Source organism: Chlorocebus sabaeus, chromosome 8, assembly GCF_047675955.1.
Source record: "Chlorocebus sabaeus isolate Y175 chromosome 8, mChlSab1.0.hap1, whole genome shotgun sequence".
Lineage (NCBI taxonomy): Eukaryota > Metazoa > Chordata > Mammalia > Primates > Cercopithecidae > Chlorocebus > Chlorocebus sabaeus.
The window spans coordinates 16,557,343-16,578,053 of NC_132911.1; the positions used below are offsets into that span (position 1 = coordinate 16,557,343).

The following is a 20,711-nucleotide window of genomic DNA, read 5'->3' on the forward strand; positions in this document are numbered from 1 at the left end:
AACTGATATCAGAAAATAAATCTATAGCAGTTTAAATGTTCTTGGTGGATGAAGCTGTTTTCTTTGTTTTTGGAATATACCTAGTCCAGAATAGGAGATAGGTGCCCAGAAACTCTTGTTGGATATTTGATTCTTGATTGATTTCTTCGTCAGCTTCAAGAGATATTCAGGAAAAAAAATGAAAAGAGAGAAACTAAAGGAGATGAAGAAAAGCGTGCAATGCTGGTAAGAATACTTTATAGTGGCTTTAGGTGGGTTTTCTAGGCAACAATTATTTTATTCATGTTAAGAAACAGTAATTAAAGTTTGTAACTTTGAAGCTGTCCCCTTCTGGAAAACTTTGTAAAGTTTTTATGTAGAAAAATTGCTTCAGTATTTATATGCATTTATATCAATATTTACTTCAAATATTGATATTAAACATCTGTATCCATAATCATTCATTAAATCATTGTCATCCATATCGTTATCTGTGAGATTTGAAGGGTATATCATACAATAGATTAATACAGATCATTATGCATGTAAAAATTTAAAGGTGAATTGCAAAGATTTAATTATAATGTGAGAGAATTTAGTGGTAAAATAACAATGTGACTGTCAAAACAAATACAAGGAAATAATATGTTTTCTTGCATTCTTAGATGTGTATATTAGAGATTCTTCTTCTAGGATATATAGTATTTTCATCTTTTTCTGAAGTTAGAGTTAAGCAACATTACCCTCCATCTTCCTAACCAGTTTTATTTTTGTCTGAAGTATTTCAGCCTGACCATAGGCCAGGTTCCCATAATAAAAATAACAAACAGGTACTAAGGCCTTACCATCAGGCACTATACTAGGTGCTTTCCATACATTTCTCATTTAATCTATCCAACAATTCTCTTATTATCCCTAATTATAGATGAGGAAACTGATAATTGGGAAGGTTAAGCATCTTGTCCAAAGTTACATAGTTATTAAATGGCAAAGCCAAAGATTTGAACCTGTGTCTGGCCAGCTCCAAAACTTCACTTTTATCCACTGTGACATACTTCTTTGATACTTAGATAACCAGAAATACAGTGAATTTTGTTGGCATGTAAATGATATTTGTTTCATTTGCAAATTGATGTCCCTGTGCAGTAGTTTAATTGTCCTACATGGAATTCAGATGATTAACTTCAGAGAGCTAAAACTTTATTTTTGTTATTCTCATTTTAAAAAGAATATTAGGTTTTGCTTAACATAGATTATCTATAGCAGATGGGTGCCATATTCAATCCCAATATATTTATGAAGTATACATTTATATTTAGTTGAATAAAAGCAGATTTATCAGGATTGTGTAGCACATACTGCTTTGTAGGATATTTGACCATGCTATAATTCTCAGTAGTCATTGAACATCCCTCAGTATACTATTGATAAAGCTTATGGAAGACAGTCTTAAAAAAATCAAAGAGTTGATTGTAATGTTAGTCAAGTATTAAAAGGGGCAATAGTAGTTCTCTACTTAATTCAGGTCTCATGATTTTCAAATTGTAATTAATAAATACTACATGAATAGTCCCATAATTGCAACTGTTTAGTGTGTTAGCAAAGAACACTAGAGAATTGAATGCTTTCTTAAATTTTATTTCTTGTAAATAATATACTAAATGAGTAAACAGTTATTTTAGTTTTGATATATTACCTCTAACTATAATTGACTGAATAGGCAAGTTGTTAATAAAATACTATTTAAGGCGGTTGAATAATGTTAATGAATCTGTTGATATACTTTAATGATAAAGTAGATAGTATTTCAATGGATATAAATATAATTGTTTTATTTATTTGTTTATTTATACGACTTCCAGAGAGGACTTATGCATCCTCCAATAAAAACACAGTATTATTCTAATCATTAACATTTATTTATAAATCCATCAAGTAATAAAGGGAGATAAAAAAGAGAAAAATTATAGCAGGCAATGCACACTGAGAAAGCCTACAGTGTTAGTACAAAATTTGGCTCTGAGCATCACTGCAGCCAAGGTGTAAGAAATTTAATATTGATTTAATGCAAATATTTTATGATAGTGATAGAGTAAAACCTCATTAACTTAATTAGGGAAAATCCATCTGAATTATAAAATCTAAATTATATCAGCATACCCTAAATTGTATTATTTTATGTTTATATGGGTTTATGAACCATTCCCTTTCAGATATATGGGGAAGGAGATTTCTTTTAAAGAAAAGATTAAAATAACTTTTAAGTAATATAATATATAATTTGTTTATTTATAAATGAATGCTTACTAAAGTCTTTGATAGCCACAGGTACGTCAGAAGTATTCATTTTATATAACTTAAATAGTGCTTCTAAAATCTTACTTTCGTAATTTAGCTATCAGAACTCTTCCTTAAAACAATTCAGAAATAATCTTTAATCTTTGGAACTTTAATCTTTGGAACTAACAGCACTTTACAATACAGCTCTCCAAATAGTCATTACTGTGTTTAGCGATAATGATAATTAGTGTTAACATTGTTAGTTAATCACATTTTAAATAATGCAAATCTGAACCAGAGAGGTTTTATTTTATATTACTTTAGTTATCAAAGATTTTAGTTATAAAATTTTTTTTAGTTACACTACTTTACTTAGAAAAGAATATGTAAAATGTAAGGTGATGTTATCAAGGTGATAGAAATGACAATATGATTCCACATATTCTTAGAATATTTTGGCTGAATTTTGAGGTAGTTAAAATTTAGCTTATTGTGAAAATATATGAATTACATAAGAGAGACAGCATAGCACAGGCTCAGGAACCAGATTTTTGGGGTTTGAATATTAGCCCTGCCACTCATTACCTGGGTGACCTTGGACAATGTCCTTAACCTCTCTGTTCCTCTCTTTTTTTCATTTGTACAGTGGGGGCATTAGGAGTGATGACCACATGTGATTGGTATGGAGGTTAAAGCACATAGCCACTTAACCATGTGAAATGTAATAAACACTCACAAAGGTTAGCTAGTAGTAACACTTAAAGTTATTTAATTAGTAGAACCATGCAGCTGCTTTAAACTGAATCTTAACATACCTAAATAAAAATTAAATCAAAACTAAAGTTAAAAATTTTCATATGCCAAAATAAAACTGTGATTCAGAAGGGAAAAGGGAAATGAACATAACATTTCTTGGGACCCTTATGTGCTAAGCTCCATGCTGTGCTCATTGTAAATGTTACTCCCATTTAGTCCTCATGACAGTTCTACCAGGTAAGTATTATACCTGCTTGGAGATGAGAAAACAGTCTTAGAGAGATTCATGTGCCTAATGTCACAGCACTCATCATAGCAGAGCAGGATTCCAGCACAGGTCTCTCTTACCATTTCCTCTGCCGTACTGCTGCATCTGGATTTCCCCCTATGCCATGTAGCATTGCGGAAGCATGTCCACATCAAACTGCATACTTCAGGGCAACGTGTTTTACTCAAAGCAGTAGTTCTATTCGAAGGTTATAATGAAATGGTTGAAATGAGCACAAATTCATTTAATGTTTAATTATCTGAGATTTTTAAAACTTTGCTACTCATCTTTAACATTTATCCCACTTGTATTGTTCGTGTGTATATAAAATGTAGCATAATGATTTGCCCTTCCTAATTGATTATTTTGTCGTCTTTTTCCTTTTTTCTTTTGCTGTACTTGGGTTCATTCTGAAATATGACACTTCATTTGGCCGTTTGTGCTGTATGTCAGCGTCTTCAACTTTATGGATACCATTCTCCTACTAATAGTGTATGTACAATACTTTAAATGTTCTTTATGTATATAGCCCTCACCTGTTATACTTGATAATGTTATTTCTTTATATAAAGCTATATCTGCTGTTTATTCATAGAATGTTTTAGAATTTATTGAATACAATACGTGCAGTGAAGCCTTAATGTTACATTTCATTCCTAGATTTATGCAAAGACTAAAATATGCAGAATAATTATGTATCTTTAACTTTAGATTGAAATAAGGAAAAGGTAAGTGTACAACAACAAAAACATAATAATTGAAATTTTATATTTTTTAGCAGTATTTGAAGAGTTATGTAGAGAGAGCAGATTCTCAGGCTATGTTCCTGCAGAACACAGGTATTTTATGAACCAGATCTATCCATCTTATGTACAGTCTTTGTTCAGTTCTAATAAAGAAGTGTCTTAATGGATAGACTTTTTTTCATTTTCACTTTTGCTCACAATTTTTTTTCAAAGCCTTTGTTTCCTGCCATTTCCTCTACTCTGCACAAAAATCTGATGTAAGCTGCTACTTGATATGTTTATATCAGTTTATCATATTATTTCTAAAGAGGATAATGACTTTCAGACTTGTCTTGAAAAAATTGTGAATTTCTGTAGATGAACTTCCAGTTGTACTCTTCTTCTTATGCTGAGCTTTCTTCTTTCTTTTCTCCTGAGAAAGTCAGCACTTTTGGTTAGCCCAGCTACTAAAGAAGAACAGGCCATGGCCCTTTTTGAATGTAAACATGTACAGTTCACTTGATTTCTCCAAGGATCCTTAAGCCTCCTACAAGGATCCCTCAATTTATACAGATTCCATCATAGGAGCCCTTGAATTCAGGGTCACTGATTTAATATTATCCAGCTAAAAGTATTCTAGTTGTAGTGTACAATTCTAAAAGTAGGTGTGTTGCCTCCTATATTGGATAGGTAATCAAAATTCCCAACTATAAAAACTAATTCTTGTTATAGATTTAAACAGCTACTGGAGGCTGATCACCATAAACTAAACCCAAGATGTTTTTCCTCGTTATGCAAAATGGACCTGCAATGGGTTGAGAAACAAGCCAAGTCCATAGGATCCATATAAATAATTTTGATTACTCGTAATTTACTTTAAATTTTTTTCTACAGAAATCACTACTCTTTTCTTTAAGTAAAGCCTGTCATTTCCTTTAAATTTTTAAAGGATTACTCTTAATGATTTCAAAAATTTCTAGAATGTGTAAGATGAAAATCTCACAGATTATAATGCCATATGCCATACAATACCTAAGACTTTATGATTTTTTTTTTTTTAGACGGAGTTTCGCTCTGTCGCCCGGCTGGAGTGCAGTGGCATAATCTCAGCTCACTGCAACCTCCGACTCCCAGTTTCAAGTGATTCTCCTGCCTCAGCCTCCCAAGAAGCTGAGATTTACAGGCACACACCACCACGCCCAGCTAATTTTTGTATTTTTAGTAGAGACTGGGTTTCACCATTTTGGCCAGGATGGTCTCAATCTCCTGACCTTGTGATCCACCCACTTTGGCCTCCCAAAATGCTGGGATTACAGGCGTGAGCTACCATGCCTGACCTGTGATTTATTTTTCTAATGTAATATGTCATCATTGTATGAACCATTTTTCTAACTTTGACAATTTTTATTTTTCCCTTAATCTCATAAGAAATTTTCATATAGGGTGATTATACATTAAAAAAAAAATACATCTTAGAATAATGTTGCTAAAAGAAAATGGATGCTAATATTGCTCTAGTTTAAACTACATATGCAAATTGCAGTCATTAATGAGAATAATATTGAGAAGCAGACTTAAATCACAAATTTTATTTATATTATACCTGTTCAATAAAAAAATTATGATTTTTACATTTTATTGTGGTAATATATTTTTTCTTTATTTCATTTTATAGAAGACAGCTTTTATGTAAAATGCACACGATAAAGTGATGTAACAATGTCATTTTTACATACAGTCTTAAATGTTACAGGATTTTTCGACTCCCTTATGAGTTTACTTGGTTAGATAAACTGTATTTCCTATACTAGAAAAATATTTGCTCAATAAGGAGTTATTATTTTCATAAACTACAAGCAAACAAGGGAAATTCATTTACAATTAAAAAAAATTCCAGCAGCCTGAAAATGTATATGAAATATCGTTGATACAAGTATTATATAAATCGATTAGTATGGTGTTATGAATTAACTAGCAATTATCTGCTAGTTTCCAGAGTTGTAAATTAACTCAAGTATCTAATTTGAGTATAGATCACAGAGCTGGATTTAAACTAAGAGATTTATAAGAGCCAGTTTCTACCCTTAGGAAGAAGTTTCCTCAGGGAAAGCAGTGACCCGCTTGGCTTTTTACTATGGAGATAGAGATTCTGTGGTCCCTGTAGTGGACTGTTCTAAAATTTAATCACTCTTACAGTAGATTATGCCTATTTTCCATCACAGTATTTCCTGCTACAGTATAAAACTAAGCATACACTTTTGTATTCTTGAAGACAGCTGTTACCTTATAACCTTTTGTGTTCCAAATAACCCTGATTCTTTTCATATTTCTCATGTGGTCAACTCTTAATTTCATCATTGCACAGTGATGAAAAGAAGTACAAAAATTCAAAAGGATAAATAATGCCAAAAGTCAAGTACATTTGACTTTGGCATGCATTACAGGATTTTTAAAAAATAATATTCTTAATTCTCCTAGTTTCATTGCCGACAGAAAATATACCAGTTTTTATACTGATTCTTTGATGTATTTTGAGACTTTTTTATGGACTAAAACAATATCAATATTCTTAAATGATCTGTATTTGAAAACAATGTGTATTCTCCAATTTGGGGTACAGGATTGTAATATATACAAATATATATTACCAAGCATGTTAGTTATGTGTTTTAAATCTTCTATGTCATTACTAATGTTTTTGTCTGCTTGATTTGTCAATTAGTATGTTAAATTATACGTTACAATAGATTTGTTAACTTCTACTTACAATTTTCTTAATTTTTGTTTTATATATTTTGAATTGTTACCTGTATAAGATTATAGATTATTTATATCGTCTTAGTGAATTGAGTCCTCTATTATATCCTATCCCTAGATCTCTAGAAATGTTTTTTGCCCTAAAATCTCCTTTAGTTATCAGAATAAATATACTACCTACCTCTATTTTACTGTTTTACACCACTTTCTGTTTTTTCTGTAGTGATGATGAAACTTTCCCTGATTTTTAAAATATATTTTAGTTCAGAAATTTTCTATAATTAAAACGTAAATATACAATAAAATAAATAATGATAGAATTATAACCACCATATAGATGAAGAAGTAAAATACTGCCATATACCACGAATCCCCTTCATATGTGTATCCCCACTCATAATCTCTCAATGTCTTTCAAAAGATAAACACAATCATGACTTTTATGTAAATCACTTACTTGCTTTGTTCTATGGTTTTAACACCTACTTATGCATCCTAAACAGTATAGTTTAGTTTTACCCCTTTTTGTAGTTTATGTAACTGGCATCATGTTATATGAATGTTTCTGTCTCTTGTTTCCTGGGCTCAACAAATCATGATTGCCAGTTTCATCTGTGTTGTATGTAGTCCTAGTTAATTCACTTTTTTTACTGTAAACAGTGGCTTTCAAGCATTGTAGTCTGTGATCCTATTACATTGTCGAAAGTTGTTGAGGATCCAAAAGAGATTTTGTTTACATAGGTTATATATTGTATATTTACCATATTAGAAGTTAAAACTGAGATTTTTAAAATATTAGTCTATTTTAAAACAATAATTTAAAAACTCATATGTTAACATAAACTTTTTAATTTAGAAAAATAACTTCAAAAATGTAGTGAGGAGAGTGGTATTGTTTTACATTTTTTGCCAATCTCTTTAATGTCTGGCTTACCAGAAGACAGCTGGTTTCTCATAGCTGTTTTGCATTCAATCTGTTGCAGTATGTTATTTTGGCAATAAATACTGTCAGTTGTTTACTTTGAAGTGACAGGTTCTTCTTGCTTGGTTCATTTTCAAAAATATGTCTGCCACATACTGAAATCTGAATAACCATGGTTTGTCTATTAGTTGTTCTTTCAAGTAAAAGTGGTGGCTCATGAAAAAAGTGGCTAGTTCAGCTTGCAACACAAATCATCACACAGGTGTTCTTTCTGAAGACAACCATGGTACTTGAGTATGCAGCAGTAGTGCTGTATGCACACTTTCTGTTCCATCACACCAAATATTTAAAAAAATTCATTCTTCTATGCCTCTTAATTTCTCCTTAACAGTTTGCCATATTTTTATCTTTTCATGCTGCATTCTTCATATTTATCTTCCGGTTCATTAATTCTACTAGAGATATGTGTAATCTGATGTTAAATTTCAGTGGTTAAATTTCTAAGAGTTTTACTTGGCTATTTTTCTAAGAGTACAACAATTTTTGATAGTCTGTTTTTTCCTGAATAATCCTTTCAGATCTAGCTTCATATTTTTCAAAGTTATCAAAGTTATTTTGCATTTCATATCTAACCATTTCAGTGTTGGAAGTCTGCACATCTGGTTCTGTTGTTTCTGCTGGCTCTCACTTAGGGTGGCTTATGTTCTTTTGTCTTCAGCAGTTTTGCGTTGTGAGCATACAATTGTTGTCTCTGTTCAGATTCTTTGAGGACTAGATTAAGGATATGTTCTTCCTGGGAAGATTGTGTTCAGTTTTCTTTTTCTTTTTTTCCTATGATATACCTAGGGTGCAGTCCCATGTCACTTTAAATAACAAGTCTCAGATTACAGTTTTTAGGGCCATGGTTGTCATGGTGACATGAAGTATAAAGATACAGTTTTAATTTGTGTGTGTGTGTTTGTGTTTAAATATCACTAATAGCAAAGACAGTGTACTTTACTGTCTGTTCCTATGGACTGTTACTTTATTTTCCCCTAGTTTGTTTAATCTCTGAATAGAAACTTCTTAGACCCTTTATTCAGACAGGGTATTTGGCTGTCTGAACATGGGAACTTTAGGGAGCCATTATTCTGCTTACCACAGTGATATATTAACCATCTCTAAATCAGTCTTCTTTCCTCCTAACTTCCTTTTTCCCTCCTTTCCTCTTTATTTCCTTCTTTCCTTCCTCTTTTCCTTTTTTCTCTCTTCCTTTCTTGCTACCTTCCTCCCTTTCAGTCATATGTGGCATGGAATGCCTTGAAAGGGATCCTGCTTTGGCTCAGCCAAAAAGGCATTGGGCACTTTTGACCAAAACTACAAAGTTTAAGAAAGTTCTATCAATAACAGACTCTGAACTTAAGCAAAAAATGTGTCAGACTTACAGGACACACTACATCCAGGACATCATTTTGCCTATGCCTTTCATTTGTGAAGTTCTGGGCTTCCTATCTGTATATTCTTTTACCTCTTTTAATGAAGGTCTACACACTTAACATGACATCTGGTAAAGGGGCCAGTAGCTCAGATAGCAAACAAAGATAACAGAGAAAACTTCAGGAAGTCTTTGCATATTGGCCTATTTACATATCAAAGCATCATAGTGGTCTGTTTCACAGCCATCACAGTGCCCAGTTACACCTGGGCATTTTTCTCTATCAGCGTTTCCTTACTTAGCCCGTATGCATAGATATGTTCTGGTTTTATATTTGCTTTGCATTTCTTGCTATTAAAATCTAGTATGACTTTCATTGCTACTTTAAGCTTATGTAAAATATCCTTATTGTATTATATTTTCCCGGTGATAAAAATTCCTACTAGTTTGTGTATTCTGAGAATTTACTCTGAACTTCGTCGTTCAAATTGTTGTTTAAAAAATTTAAAACTGTCTCCAGAACAGATACATACATAGGAATCAGTGAGTGTGCCAGGCATATCACTGATTTATTAGCTGTTTTTTCCTGCAGCAATAGTTGCTGTAAGGATATTGTTTCTGCCCTCCGAAACTTTGTAATTATTTAAAAGATGATGTAAGATGAAACAAAAACAAATATATCCAGTTACAGCAATTCAGTAGTATATTCTAGCATAATTTAATCCCTGAGGCCAAATGATGAACCAGAAAAAAAACTGTTACGTTCTAAATAAGACTTTTTAAATTCGAAAAGTTGTATATTATCCTGATAGATAAATACACATTTTCAAAATATTTTCAAATATGGGAAAGCAAGAAGAAAATTAAAAATATCCTAACCCCAACATTTGGAGATAATTAATATATTTACTTTTTTTTCTTGCCCACAAAATATATGGTTGGTTAAACTAATTTTAGCTTTTAATATGTTATAAATATATTTGTGTGTGTGTGAGATGGTGGACAGTGTTTGGAAGTAAGGATGAGGCACGGCTTCACAAAGCGAATCGTTCCTGCTACTCTTCTAATAATAGTGCACAGTAAGCCGTATTTTCTAGTTTGGTGGGTTTAACAATCCCTTTCTTTATCACATATTAACCTTCTGAGTTGAAGTTTTAAAATGCATCCACATTCAAAATGTGTAAATAATATTTTCAGATCAAGCATTTGATCTAGCTGGTATTTACTGAGGTTATTCCATATCTATGTAAAAGAAAATGAACTGTATTAGTTCTATATTTAGCTAGTTTTACCTGTTTAATTTATAACTGCTTAATTAAAGCTTGTATCATTATAAAGGGAGTGATGCAGATTCTCTGTCAATTTGCTACATTTATAGTTACGGTAATATTTATGTCTGTGTTATGTAAATGGTTCCTGCTAAATAATACTTTATTAACATTTTATAAAGATTTTATTAAAATATAGGCAGTGGGCAGTGTTTCTAGTTAGTAATAGTGAATTAAAACTTAAAGGACCTTTGAAATAATTCCTAGATGCATATAATTTTTTAGTAGCACTGGACTTTTAAAGATTAAGGCAAAATGAAAGAAAGAAAAGTTCTATTTTCATCCAGTCACTCTTGAGTACACCATGCAGCATTTCATCTCACATTAACCAAAAGATCACCTGAGAAACTGTGAAATCTTCCCTGATAAATCCTGACAGAAACTGGGTTTAATTATTTTTGTTTATGGGGATCCAAGTTAGGCTTGCAGTTTGACATCTTCCTAGAGTGATTTGACTACACTTCTTAATCTACACTTCCTGGTATCTCCTTCAGACTACCCTGTTCTCAGATAGAATTTAGTATCCTGTCCTTGTAAAAAAGAATAAGAAATACCTTAACCATTCACAATAGAAACACCTGCCAAATCTCAAGTAGTTTTGAGTGCTTTGACTTAAAACAAGCCTGTTTCTTTTTGACAAGCTTGGGATGAATTTAAACTTTGTTTCTGTAAAGTATAGATAAGGTTATTTTGAATCTTTGATATACCAGCAAGATGTATGATAGCCAACAATAATTTATCTTTTAATAGATTGCTACAAAATTACCAAAATTTTTCCCAAACAAATTTAGTTCACACAAGGTGTGAATAGAATTTTTTTCACCCTTTCTTAGAAGTTATACACATTTCAGTAGAAGGGCAGAAGGAGAGATTGGAGAATTTGATTCTTTTTGACAAAGCTACATTGTACTTATAAATAGTGGTTATATACCATTACACCTTTGAAAGTATGTGAGTTACCAGCAGTGTAATACAATACTGTTGTGCACAGCAGAAAACAAAACAAACAAGAAAAAAAGGTAAGCTAATGTGTTTCCTTTGCAAGGTTGGTTAGATTTAAAGTGTATAAATTATCATTCTTTGTGACTATTCTTTAGATTTCAGTTGTGCTTCTTAAAACTTCTACAGGTTCTTAAAACAGATGCTGAGGAACTTGTCTCCAGAAGCTATTGGGATACACTGAGACGTAACACAAGCCAAGCACTGTTTTCAGACCTCGCAGAGGTATAATTAAGCCTCAACAAGGTCCTTGTACTATTTGCCATCTTGTTAATCTAGTCCTCATTTCATTTTAGAGTCACAGTGATGAAACCCAACATGTATGTTACATTTTCCATTTTTTTAGTACAGCAAAAATTACTGTATATAAACTGTGTATTTGAATACGTCAGCTTTGACAGTTCAACTTAATTAAAAGGAAATGACATTTTTTTTTACGTAAGGATCTCTATGTAGAAATTAGAATATATGTATTTTAAAGTTTCACTGAATCTTTTAAGCTTACAATTTACCATGTTACATGAAGTGCTGAAATGTTTCCCCCAATAAAAGATACCTGACTCTTCAGAATTATGTTAGATTTAAACAAATTTCCCAGTATTGATAGTGAGTGGCTTACCAAGGGCCCAGGGTGTGGGAGTTTGAGAAGGTATGGTAGTAGGAACAGCCAGTCAAGGAAGGGAGGAATATTTTACCTTGACATTAAGATTGCCAGTGCATAGTGAAAATAAAAAGCAGACCGACCTTATTTCAGTTTTATTACCGTTTTTGAATTTCGTACAGATCTGTATCTTACTGCTGCATTGGAGTAGACTGCTTCCATTATCCCATTCTTACGACACTGTCAATAGGGATTTCTAGTTTTTCAACATGGGCCGTATTTTAGAAACACTGTTTTGTGTTTCTTATTAAGAATTTTTCCTAAGAACTTTATTAGAGGCAGCTAGCAGTCTTACCAGAAAAGACTTTTTGTAAATACTGAGATTTATTTTTCATTATCTCTTTCTCTTTAAAGTGGGCTTCTCATTTCTTTTTCTAGACTTTAACTTTTAAAAGTTATACCTAAAAATATCTGGAGAAGTAAACTGGAATCAGTTGTGACTTCTGTTATCCATGTATTACAGTGTTACTCTATTGACATATCTAGACTAGGGCAAACACTTCAAAATGCTAATTTTGTCACCCTTGCTCAATTTTAAAGTCCCAAAGCAAATAAAGTATTTTGTCCTATGTTTAATATGTCTGTGATATATAAATGTGATGTAATTATGACCAACAATTACCTTTTAAAATTACCTTTTAAAAGTGAACCATGTTTAGGTATGACATGGCAGATGTTCCATTTACAGATATTTTAGAAGCACTTTATTTTGTAATCATTTATGTAGGTACATTGTAGTAGTCAGCGCTTAAAAATAAGAGCAACTGGAAACATTACCTCTTAGAGTCCCTACAAGTCAACTGTGTCCTAGCTTCCATGCTTCAAATCAACGGTCATATCACGGTTGTCTCTCCCCATACTAGAGTATCCACCTTCCAGCCTCCAACCATCTTAATCCCATTTAACTCTGGTAGGCATTCTCAGTTAGACAAAATCTGCTAATTAGATATTGAATTTAACTTAAATCTGGTAAGTTTAATATCAGAAAACCAGTCAGGTCCTGTGTACTCAGAGAATTATATGATTTGTTTAAGATCTTTGGAAAATGTATATGGTTCTATTGTAGATAGGCTGGAGCTGGTGGGCTTTTACACAGCTAATTAATTCTGCACACCTCTTCCCAGCTCAACACTGTGTGACACCCCCTTTGGTACTTGAAAGTGGCTGTAATAGGAATATGAATATCACAGAAACTGGCCAACATTACAAATCGGCGGTTTTTTGTTTGTGTGTGTTTTTTTTTTATTCTGGACAGTTCAGTTTGCCAGCACACTATTGACTGTAATTAATCCACATACTGATTCTAAGCTGCTAAATTAATGAATGAATTGAATCAAATTCCCTGAAAGTAAATCTGATAGAGAGAAGAAAGAAAGGAAAAAGAGGAAAAGAAAACAAAACTTAAATATCGTGTTCCAAAGTAAAATAATTACTTGGGGAGTATCTGTTACTACTCTCCCACATTAGAATAATAATTGAGAATTAACTACAGTTCAGTTACAACTAATTATATAAATCCTTATAGGTTACTGTGAATACCAGTGGAATACAGAACTGTTTACAGTATTAGTATTTCAGGATTCAAATTGGTTCAGAAAGAAGGCTTGGAAATCTATTTGTTATTTGTATTTATTTGTTATATATTTAATATGTAATTACTGAGATAAAATCTCTAAATAGTATAGGGAAATTGGATATTAGCCCCTCATATTCTAGTCTGGAGCTGTTTCTAACCATAGATTTTTTAAATTACAGTAAAACTCTGTGTCTCCAATTACTGTGAAATCATGTAATGAAAATTTGAGTATCATAGCTAAGACCACTTTCTAACCAAGATCATATATAATAAATTCTTAGTGCAGTATGATGAGTATGCAACTGTTGAATACAGTCTGTCAGTGTCAAAATTGTAAATACTATTTTGAGTTCTACAGATGAAATGTAAAATTTTGCTTTCAATTTGCGTTCAATTACATATTCTTGGTAAATTTCAATAGGTTATTCAAAAACTTTATTAACAAAATGAAAAGTTTGAAGATTTCCTCCAGTCCTTGGATATTTCATAGGGTTGTTATCACATTATAATCAATAAAAATATGTTAAAAGAATATTTTTAAGCCCTTTAATAGTTTGATATATTTATATTTCATGCAAGTTTTGTTTATTTTATTTTTGATGAAATCATTTTAAATAGTTTTTAATCGAAGCAAAGTAAGATAATGTTCTTTGTATAAATGGTCCATGGGGTTCTTTTGTGGCTTTGTCTCCCTTTGTTATGAAAACACCCGAATTCGGTTTATTTTAACAATAAGCACAAGAATCACAGGATTAAAGTCTCTGTTTTTGTCTCAATCCTTGGGTGATGTAAGTTACATAACACTGTTAGGATACCAAGGACATTGGTATAGTTTTCAGTGACTGAGCAGTACTCTGTTTCTCTGAGTGGCGGAAAAGTTTTCCCCATTTTCATTTTCATCTCTCTGTTGTCACTGTTACTTATGCCTCACTGGATCTGGATTATCTGGATAAGTGCAACATACATCTCATAAGATTTTGATGCTGAAAGACTGTTAAGTGAAGATCTCTGCTCAGTGGGCATGACAAAAACTGGCTGAATGAGGTCATTATTTAAAACCTGTATAAGACAAAGCCATCTTATTTTAGTATACTGTGTCTTGAAAAGGACATCTCACACTGTAAGAAAACATTCCTTAATTATGTTATCTGAATTCACTAACTTTTTTTTTGTTCCTATAACCACTCATTTTAAGGCTTTTTTTCCAGATGTATATAATATGTAATTTCAACAGCTAAAAAGAAGAGTGTACGATGTAAAAATATTTTTTTATTACGATTCAACATTCTTCTTTTCTTTTCTTTCCTTTTTTTTTTTTTTTTTGAGACAGAGTCTGGCTGTGTTGCCCAGGCTGGGGTGCAGTGGCGCTATCTTGGCTCACTGCAAGCTCAGGCTCACTGCAAGCTCTGCCTCCAGGGTTCATGCCATTCTCCTGCCTCAGCCTCCCGAGTAGCTGGGACTACAGGCGCCCGGCTGATTTTTTGTATTTTTAGTAGAGACAGGGTTTCACCATGTTAGCCAGGATGGTTTCGATCTCTGGACCTCGTGATCCACCTGCCTTGGCCTCCCAAAGTGCTGGGATTACAGGCGTGAGCCACCGTGCCCGGCCTCAACATTCTTATCTTTTCTGTCTTGTCTAGTCCCTTTTCAGTGTCCTGAAATATATTTGATAAAAATACATAATAACAGCTAACACTTAGTAAGCATTTACAGTACACTAGTCACAGTGCTAAATGATTCAAATGTGTTATCTCATCCTTACCGCAAGCCTTTGGGATAGATACTATTATTATTCCTTAAGATAGTGATATCCTCAACAGATTAACTTCTGTAAGGTCACTTAAATAATGAGAAGTGTCTGGATTCAAAGCCAGCAATCTGACTCTTAAACCATCTTATTTGCTCACCACAATACTGGCTATTTGTGAAGTAAGCAACTTTTTCAAAACCACCATTTCCCCCTTCTAATCTACTCTGTCTCCTTTCCTCTCACCCCATTCTTCTAGCTTCCGGACAGAGGCAAGAGCCTCTACTCTTATGCTCCACTCAGGGGTGGAATAACCTCTGAAAGAGTTCCTCCTCCTACTAATTTAAACTGATAATAAATAAGGTGATAAACTTATTAAGCTAGACTCTATTAAATCACAAAAAGAGTGCCTATAATTAATATCAGATTTCTTTTATCCCAAAAGTTATTTGCGTCTTATGACTACTAATAAGAACATTTGTTTGCTTATATTTTAACTTTATCCGCAAAATTGTTCTTATGGTTAGGATTGTTCCCATTTTATAGATAAGAAAGCTGAAGGTAAAAAAAAGTCAGTGACCCAGGTCTTCTGATTTTAAATCTTGTTCTATTAGAGCAGGCTGCCTCTTCAACTTAAAGTTCTGGGGAAAGTAATGCCTTTTAGAGCTACTCCAGTTATACTAGTCTCCTCTCACTTATGGATCCCCAAAAGACTGGCACCACTAATATTCCTCAACTTTAATAAGAAGCTTGTTCAAGAAGATGCATTTAAAACATAGTATGTGACACTTGGCTACCTGGCTGTATTTTTTTTCTCCTGGCAAACAGATCAAACCACTATCAAATCCTCAAAGAAGTTGGTTTTATTGTAGACAACTTCTCAGGTATCCGAGCTATGGAGGATACTTGGGATTTCTCAGCAGAGTAAACTGAGAAGTAGTAGTAGAGATCTACCAAACCAATGATAAGGAGGTTATATGCTGGAATGATTAGGAAAATCTAAACTAAATTACTTAAATGTAAGTAAAATATTTAAACGATTACTAAAGAATGTCAACAGTTTTAGATAATTTGAAGTATAGATACCCTACATGCTGGAGTTTTTAAGACAAATGTGAATAATTAGTCACTTTAGAAACAGATTTTAATGCATTAAAAGGGGACATGTGCAGGGGAAATCAGATGTGGTCTCTGTTACTCCATGTTAATCATTAAAAGAGAAGCAGATTTGGTCCATGGAGAAAGGAAATAAAGATTTAACAAATGTTATGAAGGATAAAATTGCCATCTTTATGAAAGATTAGGAAGAGGGGCTGTGAGGAATCAAAGGAATATGAAAATTTAGTGTATGGATGAATGAGACTTTTGGTCAGCAACCACAGAAGACTGATCCTTTGTAGAGAAGTATTTGTTTTCTGTCTTATGTTTTCTATGGAGTACTATCAGGGCTCTGGACAAAAAGTAATAAAACTATGTGCCTATCTCTAGCTATTTTTCTTGAATAAAAAATAGGATTATTTAAACTCTTTTTTTCACATTTCCTAGGATGATGTATAGGAAAGTTACAATCCTTTGAATTTTATGCTTTTTGTACCTAAGTGTATGAAATGAGTTAATGGCCAACTGGAGAAGGAAGGAAGGAAGGGAAGGAGAGAAAAGGAAGATCTATAAAGCTACGTTAAAGGAAGGTGGATGATTTTCATAGGCCATTATACTTTATAAGGACTATAACCAAGCAGTTTTAAGAAAATACTTGGAACTTAGTTTATTAAGTTGAGTGGAAAAGGAAAAGTCTCTGGAATTAATTTTTTATCCATTTGACAAGTTATGTAAGACTTTGAAAAAATTGTAGATCATATAAATTTTTAAGATCATATTATTACTTAGTTTTTCTGTTTCCAAATACAGTATCCATTAAAGTATCGTAATTACAGAATATAATGGTTAAAGGAAGCTGTTTTGTGAAGCTTGGGACCATTCTTGTGTCAGCCCCATTTATTCAATATCTCTTTGGAACATCATTTAAAAAAAATAATTTTTCAGATTGAGTAGGAAAATCCAAACTAAATTACTTGAATAAAAATAGAATATTTAGATGATTATTAAAGGATTTCAATTATTTTAGATAATTTAAAAGATAGACTGCTATATGCATAATTTGAGGTTGAACATTTCTTATATCTTCAAAATTTTTTGAGTACAAAGATCAGTTTCATTCAAAGTTCGATTACTAAAATGTGAGCTTTATTTTAACTATAATTGCATGTATTAATGTGCCTGTGTTTTTCATTCTAATATTAATATATTTACATTCTTGATGTTTGTATGTCGATAACAAAATTATTTGAGAGATATTGGGTATCCCTATTCTGTTTCTTTTATTGAAGCTAACTTTCAAATTATGATTTATTTTTAAGCGTGCTGATGACATCACAAGTTTAGTAACAGATACTACACTTCTTGTACACTTTTTTGGAAAGAAAGGAAAAGCTGAGCTCAACTTTGAAGATTTTTATAGGTGAGCTTATTTTTATATTTTTATTAAAAATTATTAGCCTACTGAAATCAGAAGGATCTTTAGACATTGTCTAGTACAGCAATACTCACCTCCTTTGTTACTTTAATCTTAAATAAGATCCTCTGTATAATAAATACCCACATTTATCAGTACAACTTCTCAGGTATATATAGTACAACTTCAGTGGTTATATTGATAATTATAACAGGAAGTTACTGAACGATTTTTTAAAATTCCAGATATCTGAATTGTTATCTTCTGTATAGTCAGAAGAAAGTATGTTGCCAATTCCTTGTCTCAATAAGCTGCAGTGATAGTAACAAGTAGTTTAAGTATCATTACTACTCTGCAAGGTACTTTTGTTATCCCCAGGTTATAGATGAGGAAACTACACCCCTGAAAGGCTAGGTTATTTGCCCCAGGTGCTACCACCATTAAGTGGTAAAGCCTCACAGATCCTGTGCTCTTTTCATTCTCATTTACAGGGAGGAACTTTGTTAATCTTCGTGTCATCATACAATTATTTCCATGTAACCTTTTCTGGGACAGTGAGTATTTCATCATCTCCTGTTATCATAACTCTTTATTTATCTTTTTATTCTTTGTTACATTTTTTGTCATAGATTCATGGATAATCTCCAAACAGAAGTTCTAGAAATAGAATTCCTTTCCTACTCTAATGGAATGAATACCATCAGTGAAGAAGATTTTGCTCATATTCTTTTACGATATACAAATGTGGAAAATACGTCAGTATTTTTAGAAAATGTGCGTTACAGTATACCTGAAGAAAAGGTATCTCATCCTCATATTTAGTTGGTTATGTTATTGTTTTGTAATATGTGCCTATAAAACACATTGCCCTTTTGTTAGTTCTTTTGCTTCTCTGTGGATTAAAAGATATCTTGGATATATTTCATTCTGTGTCCTAAGTGCTGTGGCTACACTTTCAAAAATAAAATAATTGTAAATTCTGGGTACATATCCACATTTTTCTTAGGTATTTCAAAACTCCTTTAGGCTACTACCAATTGTTTTATTCAAATTAACAATATCATTTTTCAGGAGAATTCCACTTAGCTATATGCTTTGACTGCTACCTAAACATCACCTCATAAAAAAGTTTATGTTGACATCGTTTCTGTCACACTCTATTCCTTTCCATAACACCTTTAATAAAAGGTCATTTGAAGACCACCATTGATGAGTGAGTGATCTTATCATCAGCTAAAGTGAAGTTTTTCAAAGAGTTTGGATGGCAGGAATGGTTAAGAACCTGGGACAACTGATTGTCTATTTGTTTAGTAACAAATGTGTTGTCAGCGCTTCTGAACAGTTGCATTATCTAGTGGTATTTGAATGCATCACTGCAACCAAATAGAACTAGTGTTACAAGTACCTCTTCAAGCGTGGGATGTTTTAGATATATTGCCTTCTATTTGTGTTTAGACAAGGATCAGGTTAATCATCCAAGAAAAACTTGCAAATAGTTTTACTTTGTTTAGAATGGATACACTGTGACAATGTTAACAGTTCTCCATTTCCTCTAAGGAATGGAAAAAAAAAAAAGACTTGATACATTTGGCAATTAGTTTATGATATCTCTGAATTAGAGTACTTTTTATCTGTTTTCCATGTTAAATGGAATTTTTCCAATTCATAGGTACTTCCCTAAAAATAAATATTGAAAATTGTACTACCCTAGTAGTGCAATTTTTCCAGCTACTGGGGTATTACTTAGGGCCTTGAATCTGCTTTTTTTTTTTTGCTTTTATTAAATGGAAACATTAAAATCTGTAAAAGGTTAAGTTTTTTAAAGTTAAATTCAGTTTCTGAACAATTCTAATTTCTAGATGTATCTTAAGCACCACAAATGATTACTTGTAGAAATGGAAAATTTTGCACGTGAACCAAAATTAATTGATTCTCATTGATTTTGATTTTTTTTTCTACATTATCTCATCAATGCTCAGAGCAGCCTTCTAGGCTTGACAGCATTCTTTGGCATCTTTCTTTTACAACAATGGAAGCTGAGGCTTTCAGATACTTAGACCCTTGTCCAAGGATTCAAATCCAAGGCTTTCTAAGCCAATGATATTCTTACCACACTCCACTTATGTCTTTCCCTTCCTTCCACCTACTTAACTCTTCCCCTTCTTTCCATCTCTCATCTCCTTCTCTCCAGAAGAGTAACAGCTACTAATATTTGAATAGCACTTTACATTTCTAAATTACTTTCATTTTCATTTGTTTACCTAGCAGATATTTATTGAGCATCTACTATTTGCTTAGCTTTATTCCAACCACTGGGGCTAAAGTGGCAACATAAGCAAAGTCCTTCTCTCATGGAAATATATCTTAGTGGAGAGACAAAATAAACAAGTAAAAAAAGATATACTTTCAGTTCTGATAAATGTTATGAAAGTGAGCAAGAGTCATGGGGACTGGAAAAGAAAGTAGACTGTCAGGAAGGGCTTTGCTGAAGAGTGAAAAGGTAGCTTCTGGGGAGAGACTATGAAGAATGAGCTATGCAGAGTTCTGGGTAAAGTCTTCCAGGTAGAGGTAACAGCAAATGCCAAGGACCTGAGGACAGAAAAGCTCAGTTTATTTGAGAAAATGCCAAAAGTTAAAGTAAGTGGACAGGAAAATTGGAGATGAGTAAGGAAAGGTGGATATGGGTCAAATCTTTTAAGATTCTGTAGGCTAAGGTAAGAAGTTTAGTCTTTATTCAAATAGTGATTATAAAAGTGATGGGAAGCCATTATAATGTTTAAACTTTAA

The 20,711-nt window shown here is 32.5% G+C and overlaps 1 protein-coding gene across 1 annotated transcript in view; it reads left to right on the forward strand.

The window, feature by feature from the left end:
• The window catches only part of MICU3 (mitochondrial calcium uptake family member 3), a 93,345-nt gene that overhangs the window by 57,983 nt on the left and 14,651 nt on the right, over positions 1-20,711 (forward strand). The window contains 5 exon segments of the mRNA XM_007961723.3: positions 154-225; positions 3,737-3,775; positions 11,558-11,653; positions 17,830-17,930; positions 18,554-18,725. Coding sequence (XP_007959914.2) covers positions 154-225; positions 3,737-3,775; positions 11,558-11,653; positions 17,830-17,930; positions 18,554-18,725 — 480 coding nt within the window.